The 24,645-nt window shown below is 37.6% G+C and overlaps 1 protein-coding gene across 3 annotated transcripts in view; it reads right to left on the minus strand.

Moving 5' to 3' along the window:
• The window catches only part of LOC146002404 (major vault protein-like), a 40,176-nt gene extending 20,027 nt beyond the window's left edge, over positions 1–20,149 (minus strand). The window contains exons 1-9 of one of the 3 annotated variants that reach the window (XM_083140164.1): positions 20,001–20,149; positions 17,837–17,986; positions 14,124–14,322; positions 11,796–11,913; positions 8,469–8,695; positions 6,341–6,577; positions 2,711–2,842; positions 1,099–1,248; positions 356–609 (exon numbers count right to left, since the gene is read on the minus strand). In XM_083140164.1, the coding sequence (XP_082996290.1) occupies positions 356–609; positions 1,099–1,248; positions 2,711–2,842; positions 6,341–6,577; positions 8,469–8,695; positions 11,796–11,913; positions 14,124–14,322; positions 17,837–17,982 (1,463 nt within the window). In that variant the 5' untranslated portion in view covers positions 17,983–17,986; positions 20,001–20,149. Of the gene's footprint in view, positions 1–355; positions 610–1,098; positions 1,249–2,710; positions 2,843–6,340; positions 6,578–8,468; positions 8,696–11,795; positions 11,914–14,123; positions 14,323–17,836; positions 17,987–19,350; positions 19,506–20,000 lie in introns of those variants that run through there. The other 2 variants (XM_083140163.1, XM_083140165.1) reach the window with 2 other exon arrangements.
• Between the last annotated feature and the right edge of the window lie 4,496 nt (positions 20,150–24,645).

A 24,645-nucleotide genomic window follows, 5' to 3' on the forward strand; every position in this document is an offset into this window, starting at 1 on the left:
AAATGACACCCTGTATATCATGTCAGCAATATATCGTCATGATATTTTGGCAATATATATTCTGGAGATGATATATCGCCGATATCGCAATATGAAAAAAAAATATCGTATCGTATCATCCGTGACAATATTTTCTTGACTATATATCGCAATATCAAATTTTCGACATCATCCATCCCTATTTGCCACTATCATTTGTTTCATTATCTGATGTGTCATAATTATGCAATGAAATGTTACAAACAATTTTTGGACTGAAAAATCAGGGTGTGACTATTATGTGGTGAAGCATGGTATTACACTGGTCTTACCAATAACAAAATAAAAACACTGAAATAATACGACACTGCAGTACCTTGATCTTTTTGACTTGTAGTCATAAACTTGCACTGCAGCATTATGAGGCACCTGGAAGGTTATGACTTTAGTTTCATCCCAATCAGTTGCTCTCTTCGCCATCGCAGACGCTCCAAGTGTTGCATACAAAGCACGGTCAGCTAAAACGTCATAATCAGGCGACAAGAGCTTCTTGAGGGTTTCAGGCAGGTACTTGGGCCAAAGTTCTTCGTCTTGCGTGAGCATGTAGGTCTGTCCCACAACTGCTCTGACCTGAAAACAGAACATTTCAATGAGCTTCCCTCAGTGGCAGAGTGCTTAACATAACAGGCTTCAAAGCAAAGGGAAGGAATGTGGCATTTTGTAGTTTCTTAGTGAAACAAACCGACTCATATTTACTTCACAAGACTGACATATTCACATTATACACATTTTATGATGCTGACAACACACAGCATGAAGATCAAACATTTTAATGGTGATCAATTACTCTATTTTGAAATTAATATTTTTGGAACTTTCGTTACCTTATTTCCTTATTGTAAAATACATGTCACACAAAAACCTACATATAATTTCAATGTGCATAGTAATTTTATGAAAATGATGTCTATATGCAACTCACTGCTGTTATTGTTATTCAGCACTGTTACAGGTGGGACCCAGAGAAATTTAAGTTGCTAGTTACATGCCAATACATAAGAAATGAGTTTTGACATGGGCTGCTTTAAAACACATATATAATAGTTGTAAATTACTTACCTTTCCAGTTTTAGTATTTCGAACATAAATTCCTTCATTCTCATGCAACGGAACAGCATTAGTCTGCTTTACAATGTCTACCTCAACTGGAGGTACGTATTCCACTGGGCCTACAATCATCCACTTGTCTCCAGGACTGCGATTAATATTCTGAAAAAAAAAAATATATATATTTTTCACTTGACTTTAACCAACAGGATTTGATATTAACCCTTAAATGCGTGAACTATTTTTTGTCATTTATTTCTTATATTGAGTCTAATATGAATTGTTACATACTAGTAAGGAATCTGAATCGTTTATAGAACATTTTCATTCTCCCTCTTTCAATTATGTCCCGTTACCATATGGTAACTCATACAAATTGATCATCATTTGAAAACTTGAAACTTTTTTAATTAATCTTAAAATTATGAAAAACTCAATATGCTGACCAAGGCAGAAATTTATTTTATTATAAAACATAAATAAACTAAATGTAACGTTTCAACCTTCTAGCAATGTCTTCTTCAGACTCTGCACCAAGTAGAAATGTCACAAGGTACAAAACAGGACGATATATATACACAAAAATTACTCCCCTCCAGACTATTAGAAAGTAGTTCTGGAACATTCTAGCAGGTGGCTTTCCCTTGTCAACTGTAAGAGAAAGAGGAGAGAAGAATGAAGGAAAAGAGCGTGAGATAAAAAGTCCAACCACATTCCAGATGAAAATAAAAAAATGTTTAGCTAAACTGCCTTTTAGGTGAAAGTACAGTTGACAAGGGAAAGCCACCTGCTAGAATGTTCCAGAACTACTTTCTAGTAGTCTGGAAGGGAGTAATTTTTGTGTATATATATCGTCCTGTTTTGTACCTTGTGACATTTGTACTTGGTGCAGAGTATGAAGAAGACCTTGCTAGAAGGTTGAAACGTTGTTTAATTTATTTATGTTTTATAATAAAATAAATTTCTGCCTTGGTCAGCATATTGAGTTTTTCATATCATGGAAACAAGGCTAAAAGCATATTCACCTATTGTTTATCACTCCTGAATATGCGCTTGTCATGGAAATGTATGAAGTGTGAAATGGAAAGTCCATCACCATATTTGACATATCCAATTTTAATTCAATTCAACGGTATATATTTAAAATAGTTAATCTTGTTAAGAGTTAAGGTGCGGAGTTTACATGTGCCATTTCACATACTCAGACTCGAAATACATCTACAAACACAAGTCACAAATGTTATGGGATATAATCTATGAAAAATCGTTAATTGTATAAGAATTTCAAACTCAAATTTACCAAATCAACTTCAAGATATCTTACCTTGCAATAATCTTCAGTTTGTCAGATTGTTCTGCAAAGAACACCAAGAAAGTAAACTGATTGAGAGAATTTTGTTTTATTTTCAACGAAGCTTTCTTTCCCTTCCTCAATATAAAAAAGCTACACTGTAATTCCCTGATAAAGTATTTTATAATTGATACATCTGAGGGAATTGGCCCCCTTCCGAATATTCTGTATGTAAGTACTTCATTGTTTGAATTCTAATAATGAAAACTACAGTGTGAAATATACTTTAATAATCACTTGAAATATCAAAACTCAATGCATCAATTCCACTACCTTTCCTCCAAAGATATCCACAAATGCCTCGTTCGCATGCAGAGTCAGGCCTTCGTTCTCGCTCAGCACAAACACGTCTTGGATGCCGTTCACAAGTTCTTCCCCTGGCTGAAGGAAGAAAGATTTCTCACCCTGAAATAAATGTAGTACTTCATTAGTTCGATGGGAAGGGTTTAGTGTGTTCATATTTTGAAATTACAAACACGTCAGCACGCTACGCCATCATAAACATGAGGAGGAGCACATTAATAAAGGCAAAACCACACCCAAAATATTCGATGGATCTCTTGCAATGAAGTTATGGTGATCCAAATAATGATACCGGATGTATCAAATTTCACCATTCCCTTTCAATAAGTATGGGTTTGAAAAACTGACAACAGGGGTCAAAAATTATTTACTTCTTTATCTACGTTTTTATGGAATCCTTCCTAGTTGACAGGTGGATTGTGGGTGAAAGTTGTTTCTATAAGCTTTCTTTTTGTCTCTCGATGAAGAGTTTACCAACCTGGGTTATTTGATATTGAATAAGAGCTATAGTCGTTTACATTCCTCAGGGAATAAAATAAGCCCAGTCTGTATGCCACTAAATTATTTTTAATCAGATGTTTTTTCAGTAAAAATATATGATTGGAAATCAGAATGAAGCTTAGGTAACCAAGCACGTATATCGTTTTGAAAGTGCAACAATTCCTGTCATAACAATCATGAAAGGCGGTCTTGAGGATGGAACACGTACATTCTCGTGCAATTTGCGTATGGGTAAAATGCAAATGACCCTCCTCTTTTCCTGAGATCTCTAAAAGTGAGCAATCACTCCTGGTTGTTTAAAACCAACAATAAACCTTGAATGAGTATAGCTTCCAAAAGCCACCCACCACCCTGCAGGAAAACTCATTCATCCGCCACGAGTGCACATGACTAAGCAATAATTGAGGTATTTTTATCAATGCAGCTGTCTGCACAGGAAATATGCACGGTAATGACATCATGGGAAAAATTAATAAAACAATATATTTTTATGCATATTGTAGCCCACCTTCTCTTGTCTTCAACAACTGTGTTATCTTCAAAATGGAAAGGAACTTCTTTTTTTTTCTGTCCAATTTGAATTTGAATTTAAAATTTTGGGTGTGTCAGCACTTAGGCTATTTTGCACCAGTCACTTTATATGGGGTCCAGCCCCTTACCAGAACTAAAATAACATAACTGTAATGTCATTGATTGATTGATTTAGTTTACTTCGCGTTTTGTGCCTCTTGGCTAATTTGCGAAGATGGGGATGAGTGATGAAATTGATGAATGGACATTCACAAACAACCAAGCCCGAGCGGGATTTGAACCCGGGACCCTTGGCGTCGCAGCACGATGTGCTAACCACTCGGCCACAGGGTCCGGCAACTGTAATGTCATGTCGTAAATATTCTGACCCCTTAAAAGCTGAGGCTATTAAGAGGTACTCAGCACTCAAGGACAACACACAAAATTATACTGGCCATGAGGCCAGTCGCCAGAGCCTCGTTCGTCTGCAAAATGTAGTCCAGGGTGTATTATGTGGAAGGGAGATTGACAATTGGGTGTACTACATGGAGGGTCACCCTTTACACCCCATTCCTTTTCTGTCACCTGTTAATCTAACTCTACCTTCCTTCCTGTCTGGAAGCCACTACTTGCACCAGTGTTTTTCCTAGTGGCTACAAAGCTGCCCTGTGCTTCTAACAGCAATGACTTATCCAAAGTAAATTAGAAAAACTGCATTGTCCTGAATCTGCAGTCTTGCAAGGCTCTTTTGCTTTGACAATTACAAAATATAAGCACCAGATGTAAAACTGGCTGTTAGAAGGCAAGCAGACTTTCTATTCTGCAGCCTTTTGATAAAACAAAACCTTAACACTTCCTTAAATCAAAGACTGAATTGTAGACTAATGTAAGAGTAAGCAACCATGCTCCTTTCCTGCTTTGGCATCTAAAAATGTTTTACATGTCAAATGCACATGTGATAAAGTTTGTTCACTTTATTCTGATGGGCTAATTGAGCCTCAATTTACAGGCTAAAATGGGTTCCAAACAGGCACGTATCTAGAAATGCATTTCGGGAGGGGGGGTTTGTCCGACCAAGTTTCTCAATAATAATAAAATTATAATAATTATATTAAATTAAATTAAAATAATATTAATTAAATACGAACATTAATTTGTATTATTATTACATGAACAGGTAAAAAGATGGTAAAAGAAATTATATATATAACAGCATGTGTTTATTATCTAGCCTATGTGTAGTTAAGATCGCCAAAATTTGTATAAAAACAATAGACCTGGCAAGGAAATTAATGTCAAATAGATAAAGAATTGAATATTTATTGAATAACAAAGAAAAGAGTTAGATCCAAAATAGGCAAAAATAATGTACGGTGATCACTTTTAATTGCCTATTACAACTAACCAAAACTAAAGTTGCTGATGAATATTTTACACGTATAATCATAAGTAGTAGTGTGCATAAATCTTTGGAACTGTCCATCAAAGCTGTATGAGGAAAAATCCTTGCCTTCCAATAAGTTTGGTAGAAATAAATAACCATCGATCAAATGATAATTATATTTTGATTATTTAATTTTAGTACTTGGCAAGTCTTTTGGGGAGAGGGGTCATCTTGGTTCCAAACCATTCTACATTTCCCTTAGTGTGATTTTAATACAGGACACTTTCTGAGTACAGTATACAGGTCCTTCACACATACACATATTTTGCATTATTTATAATTTACAAGCACCCAAAACACAAGATCGGAGTTGTATTAGTGCGTACAGTCACAAACACTTCTGGGTTTTAGTGATTCCATTGGTTGTCAATGGAATTGATACAACCCAGAAGTGTACATTACTGTGCCAACTAGAGATGCAATTAGTCTTTTTCTGATTGAGTGACAGCCAACCAGACACAGCCAACCATCCAACTTACATATCTGGGGTGCAGTTATGCATTAATTCCAGCATACTAACAATGCATCAGTTAGTGTTATGGTAAATATGAAAACTGTAATTAGTCTAGAGGGGTAGAAATTGTGAAATGCTAGTACTAAGTACAAAGTAACAAATAGTTGCACCCTTCTACAAAACATATGCAGGAACTTCCAATAAAACAAGGGAAGATAACAGGTTTGTGGTTTTTACAAAACATATTTCGCTAGAAACAATTTTACACTGCTGGAAATTCCTACTGTTTAGAATAGACTGACACTACTGTTATCAAGTTTACTCTACTGAGTTTCTCGAACATCTACTGAAACTCAACGGTTTCCTACTGAACATCTTCAGTAGACCTAATGTACAGTCACAGACATTTCTGGGTTGTACGGATACAATTTACCTCCAATAGAATCATTACAACACAGAAGTGTCCGTGACTGTACATGTACAACAAGTGAAATATTCTATTCAGTATTACATGTTATATTGTATGTAATGTGTCTACCTCAACATGTTGGCTGTAAATATAACTTTTCATTCCTCCTGATGAACGATTTGTTTTTTTATATCTATTTGAAAATCACTGTGAACCGTACACAGAATTTTCAGCGTGGTGTGATTGACCAGACAACTTACAGTATTAAATATTGCCACATACCTTAATCAACAATTTCTTTCCCAGTTGTGGCTTGCCATCTTCTCCCACTGGGTTGCACACAACACAGTACTGCCTGTTCGTGAGTGTCGTGATAGGCACAATCTGCACAACATTTTCATATACATCTGGAATGTAGGTCTCGACATCACTGAACTTAACCAGCCATTCCTCGCCGTTCTTTCTGTGGACTCCAAACTGGTCTGTAAAGGTACCTGTGGCTTGGATGTGGATGGCGGTCTAAAAAACGAACACATAGAATGCATTATATGTGAAAGCAATTTGTTTACATTACTAATATGACACAGAAATTTGTTAAAGCAACGAGCTGAATGCAACAAACATACTATACATAATTTTAACTAATACTATGGGGTAGACAAAACTACACAATTTGAAATGTGACCTTAATCATCTAATATATTAATTAGTACTAGGGATGGGACAGATTAATCGGTACTCTATAGGTATTGGCCGATATAAGTATATCCATGTATAAGTAAAATTACAGGTTATTTTACTGATCCGATATACGAGGGCAAATCAAAAAGTATTTGCCTCTATTTTTTTTTTACAATCGAAACATTAGTGTGATTGAAAACTGAGATATACATTCAATGCAATAGGTTTTTCTTGGAACGACCCAGTGTCAAATTTTGGATCCTCCACGGCACGTCACTGATGTCAGTTTTCAAAAATTGCTGTAGTACTCAACTCGTCCACGTCGTATGAGCAGCGAAGTGTTATTCGCTTTTTTAGGAGCAAGGGACGAACGCACATCGAGATCCATAGGGAAATGCAGCCAACGTATGGGGACAAGTGTCTCCCTTTGAGAAGTGTGTGGTGGTGGTGTTGAGAGTTCGAAAATGGCCGAGAAGACCTTCATGACAATGAGCGGTCGGGGCATGCTTGCTCAAACTGAAAACATTGCTCATGGTCTTCTGGGATCACCAAGGACCACTCCTGTTGGATTTCATGCCACGAGATGACACCAACGCTGACAGCTATTGTGGCACACACTCACATCTGCGAGCTGCCATCAGGAAAAAGCGCCAAGGGATTCTCGATGTGGACAATGTGGTTATCCTCCACAATAATGCCAGGCCTCATATAGTAAACAGACTTCAGTCATTCGAATGGGAGATTCTGGAGCATGCAGCATATAGTTCAGACCTCACCTGGAATTTTACATCGGATCAGTAGAATATCTGTATCTGTGAATTTTATATTGGTACTTTATCAGTACTGGCCAAAATTTCATATCGGCCCATCCTTAATCAATACAGGATTGGATTTCAGTAAAAATTCCTGAAGAACTCTACATGCATGAGTATAACTATGCAATACATTTTAATGGAATCTTCCTTAAGAGAACTCAATATATTATAAAATAGAACAATTTGAAAATTGAGGCAACAAGTCAAAGTTTTGGGTGGCATGGCAACCTGGTGCCCTGTATTTGTCTACCCTTGTGAATACTGATAAAATATCAATATAAAATTTTAACTACATAGCATAAACATTTTTGCTAGAAAAACTTTCTTCATTTAAGTATCGGTATCAGCAACTATCAGTTCCAACACATTAAGGCATCAGGCCATTAATCAACAAATGTGATAATTATCTGAATATTAGTGACAATGGTTCTACATTAACAAACAATATTTAATTGGGCATTATCCATTATCTAGTAAACCTTTATCTAATGCGGGGTCTTCTCTCATCTTCAGGAAAAAAATTATTTTTGCCATTAGTGGAGAGCATGGGGTACTTGGTTAGTACACCAGATTTGTAATCAACTCTGATACACTTACTATTTATTTTTTCGTGAAAGTTCTTTTCAGCGATCGATTTCGCGGAAAAATGAATAGTAAGTGTATCAGAGTTAATTACCTATCTCCGCGTAACCGCCAAACTGATATCTTTAGATGCAACCAGATTTGTAGTACAATCATCGGTCTATCATAGGTTCAATTCCCACCAGCGGCAAAAGAAATTTGTTCATCTGAAGATGAGGAAGAGGTCTCTCCTGAAACAGTGTAAGAATAGGTAACGTCCAAAGCACTAGACAATGAATAATTACCAATTAGCATTGCATGTTGTAATATACAGTTACCTAGAAATAACACACCTTTTCTGAAAGGACATGGGCCTTCACAACTTCTACAACTTCCTCATTGGCACCAGGAAGGTATGCACCAACTTTCCGCACCAACCACTCCTCACCAGCCACCCTCGCCTTGCCATCCCGGTCAGTTGTTGCTTGCTGTGCCTGGAGCTTCAGTGCTTGATTAAGACGAAGTATATATGCTTTCACCTGGCTAAGGACCTGAACTTCTATTTTTGGAATGTATGTTCCTAAGGAAGATAAAATTCCATTCTTAGTACAATGATTTTGGTTTCTTTGTAGCTGGTCAGCGGTGATTGATTCATGTTGAAATGAAATACTTTTATCTCTCTTCAAAGAGGCATATCCAACCCTGGTTTGGGCAGTCAGCATACGACCAGATAATAGTACTGGAAGAACCCACGACCACTCGGGGTGTAAGAGTCACTGAAGGAGATTTAGACGTCAAGTTGATCACTATAAGTGTCAACCCCAAACTTCTCTGACATGGTGCAGCTGGGGCCACCGCCAATTTACACCCAAAACAGGTCTTACCCAGACCACTAGACAAGGTGGAATTGAATTCTACTTTTAAGTCCACTTTATCTAATCGGGACTGGTCCTACAGTTTAAAGTGGGATCCGAACCACTATGTGCCACCATATACAAGGTGGAGCACAGCCACTGATGATTAATCCTACCAGGCACTTTATTTAGACCTTACTTTACACTATATTATATTCCTGTAGTTTACGGTTATTACAAGCATAAGAAAACAGTTTTTCGTTGTGACGTTTCAGGAGAACACACGCTCTCTTCATCATTTATTTTCATTTTGAAAACCACAGGAATATATAATATAAGTTGTTCATGTTCAAAGGATTATGTAGGACAAACAGCAAGGAAAATTGCAATAAGATGGCATGAACACGATTTGGACATTATAAATCTAAACCCAAGAACAGGTTTGTCAGCTCACATCATCGAAGAGAAGGGTTTTAAAAATATTGACGGGAAACAGAGTTGAATGTCTGGGAAGCTTCGTTCATTGCAGAAGAACACTGGAATAAATCAACTAATGAAAATGGTAACATAGATCCAGTATGGAGTTTACTTTTTCACAAATGGAGTAAGCCACCATCTTTAAAATTTAATGTAACAGAAAACATCAAGAGACTTTGTGAAAACAATGACGACTTTGAATTACCTGATGATATTTGGGATTTTTTTTAAAATAAAAATAACAGACTGCTTCTTTTCACAGTTAAGTTGCAACATTATATAATGGATTTTTGTTTAAAAAATTGCTAACCATTGTTATAACTGTATCTTTAGTCAAAATGAAAAGAAATATGTTCTCCTGAAACGTCACAACAAAAAACTGTTTTCTTATGCTTGTAATAACCGTAAACTAAAGGAAAATAATTCTACAATGAAAGCAATGCGTACATACAAGAAAAACTATTATTTACACTATATGCTAGGGATGAGAGAGATTATTCAGTAGTCTATTGACATCGACCGATACAATACCGATTCTGCTGTTTAGTTATAATTTTTATGGATATAAACACATATAATCCCCATGTCATACTTTAAGAAAAAGTAAATATCCAGCTTCTTTTGCATTGTAGTCATCTGGTACCCTGCATTTATTAAGGAAGCTAATGAACCACTCAGGTTCTCCAAGGACCATTTGGAATTTTTTATTGGATCAGCAGGATATTGGATATCGATATAATTTATATCAGTACTGGCCAAAATTTCATATCGATCCATCCCTACTACAGTAAAACCTCGTTAATCAGGACCCCGATAACCTGCACTTCGTTTAATCCGGACTGGCGAAAGCAGAATGCAAGGTTTTAAATGTGGCTAGAAGTCAACTATCGCATTCGTCATATTGCTTCCCAAAGAAAAGGCAGTCAACCACTCATGAAATTCTGTTTCCTGCAGACTTTCGGGAAGAAGACTGACACAGGCATATTCTCGTAAAACTCTGGTCACTAATACGTGGCCGTACAAACATATGTCCTTTAAATACACCATAATAAACGTGTTTTGTTGCTATAAACAAAGTTTTCTACTGTTCTTTTAGGTTATTTCAGTTAATCCTGAGTTTCGTTAAACCAGTCAACTTACCCCCTCCCCCCCCATTAGTCTGGATTAACGAGGTTTTACTATAAATACATATTGGTGGCTTTGGGGACTACCGACAAATGGTAAGTTAGAGACAAAGACGGAACCAGTCTCTGAAGCGTAGGTAAGAATATGAACTAACACAGTGGTTAAAATCCAACATTTCAACATGAATGATTTTAATCTCCATGGGCACATACAATAACATAAAGAAAATTTAACAGCACTCGCACTATTATTATTATTTTTACTTTTTTTATAACTTATTCCGATATTTTGTGATGAACCTTCACGGCACTTCACCTTTGCTTCTAATACAGTGTACAAGAGGACTCATCAAAGCTACTTTTAAGCCTTCTCAATTATAATTAAACACAAACTTCGTTTCACTTCACCGTCTTCTTGACTCATATAGGCCAGTCTATACACTCAATCTGGGGAATTAGAATTTTGACATCACCAGTAGTGGTGACAAGCCAAAATTAGTTTAAATGGGTTTTCCTTCCAAATAATGTTTTCCGTGACACAATACATATTTAAAGAATAAACATTGAATTCACTCACCCTACCAAAAAATCAAAACATTGAACATCAATATGATGGGGAGAAGGGTTGGTTGTCATGATACAAAACTTACACACCTTCACAGTGTGTAAAAGTCTTCTAGAGAAGTAAATGCTAGTGACAAACTTGAATATTATTGCTGCATACATTTCGTTATGTGAGAACCAGACAGATAACTCCAACTTATCCAAATTACAAGAGAGGAAATAATGTATTCTAAAGTTAAGTATATCTGCCAGCAAATTGGAAATACTGCTGTTCATCTCGCTCCAAATAAAGCTTTTCAGAAGAGATACATTGAACGAAACTATAATCCGACTTTTTGGAGTTATGTTCCTCTGGTTCTCATACATTGATTTATACATACATACAAGCCCTAAACAAGCTTGGCTTGTGCTCTGAAAGTTTGTCTAGGCTGTGCAGCGACACCCTACCGACACAAATCTAGATTATATTGAGCAATTTTTACAATTTCAGATATGGGCTTGTGAAGCTGTACAACTTCACTAGATGCAGTACAAAACCAGTACTTGATTCACAGATGATAAAATTGGCAAAATCTGTACTTTTGACATTTACATTAATACTGTTAAAAACTACTCCTAGGTTAGTACCACACTTATTGCTTCCAGCAAACAAGTTTCATACCTGGACCCTCAAACAGCCACTCGTCTCCAGCTACTCTCTTCACTTCGCCATCTTGAAAGTCACGGTCAGCCTTTAGCCTAAGAGCACAGTTCACTGGAACAACAGTCAATTGGGTCACCTGCAAAAAAATTATAGTTTGTATTGTCGATGAAAGAAACAACAGAACATCTGATGCAATGACTGGGAGTAACAATACACACACTTTTGCCAAATGATTGTTACAAAATAGTCTTTGTGTAATCAAACTGATGAGAGAAAAATATTCATATAATGTGCATTAAATCGGGGTTTTGAAAGAATTTTCAAGCTGTTTCAATGCTAAGGCTCTGTAAGAGTTAAGAATATTCATTCTATAAGCTACCAGTACACAAGCTTTGACAATGAAGGGTGAATTCTGCGAGTCCAGATATCTGAAACTTTAGTAGTTTTGCATTTCTTCAAAACTACAAAAATATCATGGGAAGTTTTGAAGAAATGATACACTTCGAGGTGGTACACTTACTCACCACTAGTCAGCTAAAGGTTGGTAGAAACCTTTCTGTACTATTTCCAGTATTCTATAAAGGAATGAATTAAACATTTTTGTGTATATATTTAACACATTGGAGTCTCACGACATGCGTAGCCCGCAGTGCACTTAAAGTCAATGTGGACGAATGACTGGCATAGCCCGTCCTGCGGTATGCAATCGCTTTGCCGATTGAAGGACGGGATATGCTCGTACTTCGTCTCATGCGCGTGTTCATTCAAGCCGATCTGTTGAAATTTCGACCGCTAGGTGACTCATCAGCTATATTTATCTCGCACCTGGGACTGTTTGTTGTCGGGTTGATGTACTGTACATTGTTTAGAATGGGGTCGTTAGATCCAGACTGCATAAAGGATTCCGCCTCAGAGTTTGAAGTTAGCGACGATTTTGATGATGCAGATGAATTTGAAGATTTGGAAGGTAGGTTACATTCGTAATAATTATTGTCGACAATATAAACAGTGTTGCAAACTCTAGTATTTTATGAATGAAGTGAGAAGAGGTAATTTTTTTGGATCTATTCATCTTGCCTCTTGCTTGATTCTCCTACATGCACTGATGTATGTTTAGTGTTTCCATTTATTATTTTGTATAGTGTATGTCAAATGAAAATTTATTTTATTTATTTAGTTTATTTATTTATTTGTTTAATTTTTACAGATGACGCAGAACCAACTGATACATCGTCTGGTCCTCACCTGCAGCCACTTTTTCATAAAAAAGATAATTACTTGTAATTTGTATTGTTTTTTTTTTATGTGCACATAAGAAGTATTCTTATGCAAGATTCAAAAGATGTATTGATAGTTTATGTAGTTAATTATTAAAATTTCCAGGTTACGAACTTAAAATATCTCTATATTAACATTTGTTACAATGTTGTACTTTTTTTTTTCACGAACAAACATTGCTGAAAAAAATATTAAAAAATGTCTGATAATGAAAAGAAAATTTAACAAATTTTTGTTCATTGAAAAAAGGAAGTTTTGTAGATTTAAGAAATATGTGGCAAATAAAAACAAATTAAAAATATTTTTTCTATGATTTTTTAAAAAAATACCCAAAAACTGCAGACCAGAGGTAAAAATGCTGTATTATGAGGCCAGACCCGAATGTGTTAATGAAGACGGTTGTTCATTACTGAAAACATTGAGCACGTCTGCCAAAAATATACCATCATAATGTACACTATACTCTGTCCCACCTATCCCTATCTCTGGAGCAAGTCCAAGCATAGCAGCAGAGAAGGTGGGGGGGGAGAGAAATCGATTGGGCAGTGAAGCAGTACACGCTGCTGCGAAGGCTTGTAACCATAGTTGCTTTCCCCCTCTATGTGATCCCATCCCCCTCACATGTTCATTAGTGGTGTCATCTCGCGTCACTACTTGCGCACACACTTGTTTTTATTACCTTGCTTCAGAGATGCCTGGGACAGAGTATATAAAATCTGTTATTGCAAATAGGGAATTAATGTGGGACAATTGTCAATACCATTAGTTATAAATATTCTATGAGATTTTGAGAAACAGTCTTTCATTTATGTTAGCAAGGAATAAATGTAAAAAAAATTGAAAGCTTTCCATGTGTCAAAATCACATTCCTATGATTTTGACAACAGAAGAATACAACAGCATATTGACTTAAATATGAACGATCTGCCCTCTTTTATTAAATTTTGTAAAAATTAGCTTAAATACCAAACTTTTGCTAATTCTATTAGTGGACCACATATGCCAATTTTGGCCGATACATTGTTGAATTCTTACAATGGAATATGGTCACATGCATTGCACACATACCGCTTTGTAAATAATCTCTCCTGGATACAAAGGAAATGCCTCTTGTTCAAGTCTCACTTCAAGTTCCCCATGGTTTACTTTTGCCTGCCCAGAAACATCAAAGACCACATTCTTGTCTGCATCACGGATCACGGGATTCTTAACAATGCAGTAGTTTCTGGGTGGAACCACCACCATTTCCAGTGGACCCAAAATGACTCTAAAAGAAAATTAAATATAAAACAATGAAATATTTGTATTAAGAAATGCATACTAACTTTACCAATACATGAAACAAATCAGAATAATAATACAGGGTGGCCCAAAAAAAGGTAACCAAAAAAATTTTGTTACCTTTTTTGGGGACTGCATAGCTTTCCTGATGGCGCAGTGGTAATATCATCACCTTGTAATCAAGGATCCCAGGTGAAGGCACACAGTGGCTTGGATTCCACCTTAAACTGTAAGTCAAGTAGCAATTAGCCTGAGTGTGCATAAAGTGGACTTAAGCAAAAGCTCAAATAATATATATGTACAGTGCGATCCATGAGTATTACCATGCAAATTGTCCATCAACAAGTTTACTCGCTTTATTATATGCAATGAGAGCTTCAAGAATTTGAACAAAATGCCAAATAGGCTGCTGGCAACCTCTGAATCAGCGTAAGCAAAAATTCATTCTTAAAAACTAACAGGAAATGAGAGAGAAATTAATTGATTGACTTGCTTTTTGTGTTACTTTTTGGCTATTTGCAAAGATGGGGATGAGGGATGATATGATGAAATTAATGAATGGATACTCGCAAACATCCATGCCCGGGCTGGGATTCGAACCCGGGACCCCTGGCATCGTGCTAACCACTCTGCCACGGGGGCCAGCAAGAGAGAAAATAATTAAAGTAGTCAGGGACAATTTGCCAAGCAATACTTGTGGATCCCATTGTACATGCATATTTGATGGGAATAGATGATATGAAATTCTTAATAATAATAATAACCCATGACGGAACAGCATATTGAGGGTCTGGGCCTACCTAGCGAATGCTGGTCTCACCCAAACATGATCCTACTCACTCACTCACCCGAGGTGGAAGATCATCCAACCAGTTAAGGGGTGTAGTGTGGTCAGCATGACGAACCCCCAGACATTGTTGCAGGTTTTCATTACCGGGTTATGCTACTCGTTCGTAGCTCCCCAATTTCCTCATGATGGTGGGTGACAACCGGTCCCATACCCATGCCAAAATCTCAAGAAGAAAAGTTGTTACGCTTCCTCTAGGAGATTCAAACCTGCGTGTGTACCGTAGCTGGAGCCCAAAGCATGATGCTGTACACTGCATGGCCAAGGTGCGGGGAATTCTTACGGAGATCAATTACAAGTACATGTTGCTTGGGTATTTTGAGTATTTGTTTTATGAACAAATCACACAAACAAATTGAGACTGAGTCTACAGTTTAAAATGGGATCTGAACAACTACGTGTCTCCACCAAGTATTGAACCCAGGACCCTTCAATTACAAGATGAGAATGTTACCATTATGCTATCAGGATGCTCTATTTGTGTCACTTGGGAGACAAACCTTGGCTAGGGGTCTACAAATTCTTGATCTCAGCCACTTTTGAAAGTGATGTGATCAGCAACATGTTCCAGCCATCTTTACCCCCAAGTAGACATTTATTTGAGCTGGGTGAACGCTAGAGCTACTTTATACACTGATAAGGCCATAAAATTTCCATCCATAGGTTAGGTTAGATCACCCACAATAGGAATTAACCTAGGTCTCTCGTGTGGCAGTGAGATCTCACACTACTGAGAAAACCATTGCGGCTCCTACTTGAACAGGGCTGTTTTCTAAATAGCCTGCAATGTGTCACCTTAGTCTGTTGGTTGCCCGTGTGCAGTGATTGCTTTCTATGGACAAGGTGTGTTACTTGTGACTTTGGCGTGAAATACCAATGTTACCTGGCAATTTGGTCTGAAAGCTGCTTTATAGATGTTGATACAGCATAAAGCTCATATTACATAAATTGCCCTAGTTCTGATTGTTCAATTCCAAACTAATCATAGTACACATATGTACGGTAACGGTTCAGATTGTTTTGTTTTATGTTTTCTTTCTTTGGCAATCACTGTCATACGAAATTTGAACCTTCCTTAAAGTAATTAGCACTTTTTAAATTAAAAAAAACAACTTAAAAATTACCTTAAGTAAGCATGCGCGCTTCCCATGGACAATGTATGTTCCGTTGACATGCGACTAAGTATCATAGACTAGTGGGAATTAATGAAGTAGTAAATTGGAACCTTAGTAGAATGCATATAGGGACTTTATTTTAATGCTAAGAGAAACAAACCTAACCTAACTACGAAAGCATATATTGAACAGAATCTTAAGTAATCGCTAAAACTCCGAAGTATGTGTTAACAGAAGTAAATCGAAATCGAACCATATTAAAATTGGATTCGTAGCATGATAAAATCACAATTAAAGAGAAGGAACTTTGGCCATATGTACATACGAGGTCTGGCTAAAAAGTAAAAACGAGACTGGCAACCCTATCAGAAGTATATGTGCAGCAGTGGAAGCGCATGTGAGGGAAGCAACCTTGAAGCTTCAAGAAGCTGATGACATCACTCATAGTCTGCGAGTAGTGCTTTAAGGTGGAGGTCCGCAATCGTGTTGCCGTAAAATGGCAAATATGAATTAATTTATTATAAGCATCTAAAAGTCATAGAATGGAGTTTTATAAAGTCCTAAATCCCTCCTTTTTAGCACCTAAAAATCTGTTCCCTAGTAATGATATTCGAAAATCTTAAAAAATTACATCTGATAGGATTCCTTCTTGAGAATTCACATGAATCTTCTAGGAAGGACCCTTCCCGATGGCACAGTGATTGCGTCGTCGCTTTGTAATCAAGGGTTCCCGAGTTTGACTCACGGTGGAGGCACATAGTGGTTTGGATCCCACTTTAAACTGTAGGTCCAGTCCGGTAACAGATCCGATTGTTTTATGATTTCTCCTAGTACAAAGACTAATTATTGTAGAATTTTGGAAATCATTGTCACACGAAATTTGAACCTTCCTTAAAGTAATGAGCACAGTTTGGACTCGAAAAAGTTATTTCTGTTGAAAAAAACAACTTGAAAATTACCTTACGCACTTCTCAAGGGCAAGATATTCTCAGTCGACAAGCGACAGTACATATCATAGAAGCATGGGAATGAATGTAGAAGTAAATCGGAACCTTAGTATAATGCATTTAGGGACTTTATGATAATGCTAAGGGTACCGAACCTAACCTAAGCACGAAAGCATATATTGAACAAAATCGTAAGTAATCGCTAAAACTCCGCAGTATGTGTTAACAGATATACATCGAAATCGAACCATGTAAAAATTGCATTTGTAGCATGATGAAATCGCAATAAAACAAAAGGAACTTGGGCCCTTAACTGTGCTAATTAGTTTCTTCAAGCTTTAAACTTGCTTATACAACACTTCCAAACACCCTATAATACTTGCTAAAATCATTCCACATTTGGAACAATTGCCATAAAACATTGACACCCACTGATTAAAAATAAGAAACCAACCTAACTATCAAGTGGGTACACTCGGACATTTGCTCCTTGTCGGCATTCAACGTCCCTTAACTGGCCTACAAATTAATTGACACACAGAAATAGTGTATGCCTATAAGAAAAATAAATACTAATGGTCTTACACTTACTTCTCATTATCCTTACGAACAAAGGTCTGTGGACCTTTCTCAACTCTAGTAACATTGGATGTTTGGTCCAATACATGGAGATAGTGGTATGGGAGTATCCTCACAATGCTTTGGGACATGCTGTCTCCTTGTTTAGATTTGTCCATAACACTGTAATAAAAGAAAAAAAAATGTACAAAACACTTTCAAAAAATGTTCCATAGTAAGGACATAAAATAAGAAGAAAAAAACTTGTATGAATTTACAAGGTAAGACTGCAGAATATGGGCTGCTTAAGAGGAACGCGGTTCATAATTTTGTGGTAACGTTTTGTAGTTAGTAATCGGGAAAAGTAAGTTTTAAGGTGCGGAAAAAAATTTTTCTTTAAAAGAACCAGAAAAACGTGTCCAGGTCGGGTGGTATTGAAATCGTAGCAACGAAGGAAAAGGTATATTCCTGCACAAATCTAGTGAAAGCAAAAAATGCCTATGTTGTTAGGTAGCTAGGTTTAGTTCACTTAGTATAAATAATAATTAGTCATTGTATTTATGCTAATGAAACCTAACCTAACAGGCCTAACCTAACCTTGTAGGCATTCCTCGAAGAAATAATGAAAGAAACTGTGCGTAAACAATATGGACATGAACGAATGGAGAAATGCATTGCTTTTAGTAGCAGGAAAAACATTTTCATTGTATTTATGCTATTGGAACCCAACCTAACAGGCCTAACCTGACCTTGTAAGCATTCCTCGTCTGAAATAATGAAAGAAACTGTGCGTCTGTGGGTGGAATCCAGGCGACAAATCAACTTGAATGCCGCGAAACGAAGTGTCTCACTTATCGCACAACACTTGAGCGCGTAAACAATATGGACGCGAAGAAATGGAGAAATGCATTGCTTTTAGCAGCAGGAAAAACATTTTTTACGCGCAATAATATAATAGTAATCGTAAAAGAAACACCGGAAAATGGAAGTAGAAGGTACGTACTTTCAGGGGATATAAATTTTGTTAGTCTATTTAGAGGAAAAAAGCAGCCCATGTTCTGCAGTGAGACCAAAAAAAGTACCGCTATGATTGAAGATGTCTTCCTTTCCGCACAACGGTCTTGCTACCAACGTTGTTCAAGTGTTGTGCAATAAGTGAGAGCGCTGATTTCTATGAGAGAAAAGTAACAAGATGTAATATGACGCTTTCCATGCCCTCTCACAAAGGGTCAACCGAAAGAAGAGAAATAAATAAATCATACACGGTAAGGTTAAGTAGGTTAGGCAAACATAGTTAAAATTAAGGGTCATCATAAACATAGTTTTAAAACGCTAATCATTGCAAAAAATAGTTGTTTTCTTCATAAATCAAGGGTGTTTACTCCGTTCACGGACACACTTTTTTCGACTTATTTTCAAATTTCTAGATGTGACAGCCAATTTTTAACTGCAGATTCGTGAATACGAGGCAAAAATTAGTGAGTATGCCGAATTTGAATGCAATTGAAGATACTTCCGGTATCGTAAATTCGCTCCAAAAGACTTGCCTTGAAAAAGCGAACATCATGAATCAAATATCCTTTCTTATGACAACTGGTGTAGATTGTCGTTTTGTTAAAGCTGAACTTGCATTCAAATAGTTACGGTGATAACATTTTTATATACATGACCAAAAATTGGTGCACATAAATACGATTAAACAAATAAAAAAACACCAGGATAATAAAGACGAAAGTATATACTTATGTATGTTCAAGAAAAGGGAAACTTTTGATGCAAGTACATACAAGATATGGTGTATTTTCTTTTGTTTCACCTAGGTTGCCATGCCCAAAGAAATACGTCATAGTATAGAAGAAAACTAATACCACAGAGAAGATAATTTTAAAATTATCTTCTCTGTGCTAATACAAGAAAATAATGGCTGTCATATATTGATATTACTTGAATGGTATGGCCTGAACATTTTATTATATTTCCGATATTCTATGTTGACTGATATACCATCATTAACGCTGTTCAGTTCATCTCTCAGATTCTACACTGCACATGCAACAAAAACTTTGCAGTACTTAGAAAGGTCGACAATTTAAAATTCCAAATAAAATGTAACCAGAATGTACATTTAAATAAAATACAACAAGTGACACACTGATTTTCATGCGTTAAAATGACCTTCCTGGTTACCACAACATACCTCCTTTCGACCGGCCGGTATTTCCCTGACTATAGATCCACCAAGCTTTCTGAAACCTCGGAAAATATGCGAACTACAGGCTTCCCCGTAGCTTTAACTAGTGACACTAGCGCCACTGCTCCCGTGCTAGGGCTTCAGTTGAGTTGGTGGATCTAACAGCTTCGCCTTCGCGAAGCAGAAATAAAGAACACGGAGAATGTTTTCCTCTTACACTCAACCAATCAATGCTGACCAATGCTGACATCGGGGAAATCGTCCTTGCCACGCGCCAGTTGCCAGTGGGTGTGTAGACTAGCAGTGTAACCAACATACTACATTAAATATCACTAAATAGGGACCACGCTTCTGAACACGAATAAAACAAATTTAATCGATGCAATTAAAAAAAAATTACCAATTGCATTGTTTTAAATATATTTTTACCTACTGATAGTTTACGTACGTCACTTGCGGGTGGCTACGAAACCAGACAGAACTGACAAGCGATACATGCCTTTTGGAAACGAAAGTTCATAAATAAATGCAATCTTTCCTAACGAAGTGACATGACAAGCTACACATGTCGCTTGAGGCCGTTTCCTCAATAGTGTATATCGTGTCGTCTCGGTCTGGTGTCCGCGCATTCGCAGCGAACGCTTTTTTTTAGAGACTAAAATGGGCCCATGTCATTTATGTCACCTGTCGCATGTCGATTGTCACTTCGGTCTGAAAGCTTCCCACTTTCAGTCTACACGCATGGGCGTAACTTGGGTCTAATTTTGGGATGCAGAACCGAAATGTTGTCTGTCCATCCCATTCAGGTCCGGAAGGTTAACAAATGTAAAGACTTCTAAATTTAATAAGCCGCAAAATGTTGGTTTGGGCAAGTGCCCCCTTGTCCCGCTAAGTTATGCATATGTTTACACAGGGCCGGCTCTACCGTAAATTACAACACGTGCAATTGCACGGGGCGGCAAGCTCAAGGGGGCGGCAACATATATAAAAAATGGAAGCTGCATTATTTGAGGCAGTTTGGTATTCTTGTCCTCTCACAAAAGCAGCTATTATTGTTTTGTCTGTGAAAATGGTAAGCAACGTCTACTGTGCCTGTGCTGTGCCAAGTTACTACGCTATCTATTGTTTGATCGCGCACCAGTCCGCCAGTCCTCCGCCCCTGCCCCTTGTTATCGAGGTTTGAGTTAGACTGACGTGCCGCATTCGGTAGTCGGAAATAAAGCTGCATTGTTCTTTGATGTGTTGATCGCAAAAGGTGGTGATGATAGGTATTGCCGAATCGCGCAAGAAGAAATTGTAAGTACGAATATCGGCTGTTTTTGTCGTTGCTGGTTGCACCTCATTTACGATGTTGACGGTGTAACGATAGTGCAGTTAGTGTATGTCGTGTGTGAGAATGCACGCGCGTTTGAGTGTGACAATGTATTGAGAGACTTGTGTATTTGTGCTGTCATTAAAACAACTGGTTTGTCAAGTCGTCGTAAGAGATTTAAAAATTATTTGTTGCATTTGTAATTGTAAACTAAGGTGTCTGATAAAAGGAAAAAAAATCGGGTGCAGAATGTCGTAAACGCAAACGAGAAAAAGAGCGTATTTTTCGTTTCTTTTACGTATTTTGGAGTTGGGGCGACAAAATTCATAGATACAAGTAATCTACGCGTAGATTACAATACCCTACAGCTACATCGTCTGTTAGACAATGTAAAATGTGCTAGAAACGGATTTACAACTTGGTTTGAAAACAGTTGTTATTTATAACAAAATAATTCTCGCATTCTTTTCCGTATTTGAATTTGTGTTTCTTGTTCACTTTTCTTCAACTTTTGGCTAATCGCAACAGCCCCCCCCCCCGCCCCGCCCCGCCCCAGCACACTGTAGTTAACACCACAAAGAAACAAATGGTTGATTGGTTTCGTGTTTTAAGTCCATTTTATGAACATTAAGGCTAATCGGAACTGGGCCTACAGTTCAAAGTGGGATCCGAACCACTATGTGCCCCCACTGGGAATCGAACCCTGGACCCCTTGATTACAAGGCGACGACAATACCACTGCGCCATCGGGGAGGCCGAAGAAAGAAATGGAATGGAATGGAAGATATTCCAAGTGAAATAAAAGATGAAAAACAATTCAAATTGTTTTGATACACTACAAATTTAATTCACAAGTCGGAATTAATTAAAATTAGAACTGATTTATTCACATGGATTAGCAGCGTATTTCTTGTAACGAAGATTCCTGATTCCACATTCCGACAGCGGTCAGAAATAAGTTTATATGGATTACGTAGGAAGAAAAGACAGTCCTGACTAAATCGGAACGTCTGGTAGTCTCAAAAAAGATCATTGTCCTTCTCTGTGTGTGCGTGGAGGGGAATTCAGCATTGTTATTTGAAAAGTAAGTAAAGGATTCCCCCCCCCCCTTTGCAATTAGTTTGTTGGTAGGCAATCCCTTCCCCTCAGGATTTCACATCTTGGTATAGGCAAATGATCGATTCTTAAGTACAAATTATTTTAAGTCAATGTGTTCTTGCTGCCTCCTTTTCCAGGGGCATACGAATATGATTCGTACGTACGTATAAGTTACCTTTTTGACTCGAGGGAAATTTACTATTTGTAGTGACATCATTGCTACGTTGGTAACTATGAATTTGTAGTGTTTCTCACTCGGTCGTTTTTAAGATCATTGGAATATCCCTTGACGTTTTTCCCGCTACACTCAATATTTCCCTTCAGTATTGTAATGACGCATACCAAATATCCGGAAATGTTCCGTAGTCCTGAAGCCAGAGAGTGGGCGAAGGCTCACCTCAAGAAGGACGTACACCTGTGGACATGAGCCTGAGGCATTGCATATATATTTTTTTTACATGATTAGTTGCTTTTGTTTTTTTGGTCATCAATACGTCGAAAAGTAAATTTCTAAATTTCAGTAAGCAGCATCTGTCGCGTCTCACTTGAATACCAATCAATCGACAGTAATCTTTAGAGCGCTTGCGCACGTACCGATATTTTGTCGGAGTCGCTATCGGCAATGACATTGACACGGATTTTGCACACGCATCGATAAAATCTTAGATTTCGCCGATACCTTGTTGGAGGTGCAAGAAGTGATGGATTGCCTGAGTTTATTTTTGAGTCCACTTCATGCGCAGAAAGGCTGATCGGGATGGGACTTACAGTTTAAAGTGGGATCGGAGCCACTATGTGACTTCACCGGGTATCGAACCCGCGGCCCATTGATTACAAGTCGACTACATTACCACCACTCCATCGGGGAGGCGTCTTCCCCCGGTTAATGAGTGGTGAAAATTTTCATTTGGTTCATTGTGCTTTTTACGTTGGAAAGTAAAATAAATATTATTCCCTTTTTAACCTTTAGACCGCCGAGCGGGTTTTCGAAAGCAACCTCTCTCTGGCCGCCGCCTTTGCGCCCGATTTTTAAATTTTACACTTATTTCAGAAAAAACGTTATATCTCTGAGACTATTTGAGCAATCTACTTCGGGTAACTTTTGTGTTGCAGCTAGAACATCAGGGCATGCAACCGTGCAGGAATCAAAACGCCAAAGTAAATAAGAGGGGTTGGGTGGGCCGCGGCTTCCAAATTCCAATTTAAAATATCATAAAAATGGGGAGTTTTTTCACATATTCGATAATGTAATGCACCCAGGAACATGAAATGACTTTCATTCGGTTGAGAAAGGACCAGGACTTTGAAAATAAGGCTAAAGTTTGCGTCCCCTTCCAAAAATAGCGGTGAAGTGGGGACAAACTCCACATTTTTATGATTTTTTCATTGAAAGTTGTGGGCCGCGGCCCACCCAACCCCTCTTATTGCCCTTGGCGTTTTGATTCCTGCACGGTTGCATGCCCTGATGTTTTAGCTGAAACACAAAAGTTACCCGAAGTAGATTGGTCAAATAGTCTACGAGTTATAACATTTTTGTCAAATAAGTGTACAAACTTAAAATTCACGCCAGCTTCCATACGTAACTTTGGAGTCGGGGGAAGGGGGGGGTTCCTGGGTGGGTGGGTTTTCTTCCACATGACATTTCAAAGTTTTATCTGAACATCTGTCAGAGTTTACAACCTCGCATACAAGTATGAAGGTGCTAAAAGCACATGAACTTTTTAATCAGCACGATGGGTCACCAGTGACCCATCGGCCGACTAAGCCTATATTTTCTGTGGGTCACATGTGACCCATTGGCCGAGTAAAGGTTAAATATTTCAATGCCACAATTTCGAAGTACAGCTATGTCCCTTACCCTCGCTGGAAAAATGGTGTTTTCACCCTGGAAAAAAAGGTTCTTTTTACTCCTTTCCGGCCGCTTTTGAAAAAGAGTCGGGGTACGCTGGTGGGAAGGATAAGAGAAGGAAGCGTAGAACAGAAGACAGTGAAAACGGGGAAGAAATAAATGAAGGGGTAGCGAAACTGAGCGGTAGAGAGAAATAGAAGATAGATCGAAAGAAATGAGAAAGGGGGAAGAGGGATATACATTCCCAATTTTTTTGTTTCACGGCGCCCTTAGATTTTCAATCAGGCACGTATAGAAATACATTTCGGGGGGAGGGGAGTTCGACCAAGCCACTCAATAATAATAATATTAATAATTACAATATAATTAAAATAATTATATTTAATTAAAAT

Source organism: Lepisma saccharinum, chromosome 18 (assembly GCF_977018435.1).
Source record: "Lepisma saccharinum chromosome 18, izLepSacc3.1, whole genome shotgun sequence".
NCBI classification, from domain to species: Eukaryota; Metazoa; Arthropoda; class Insecta; order Zygentoma; family Lepismatidae; genus Lepisma; species Lepisma saccharinum.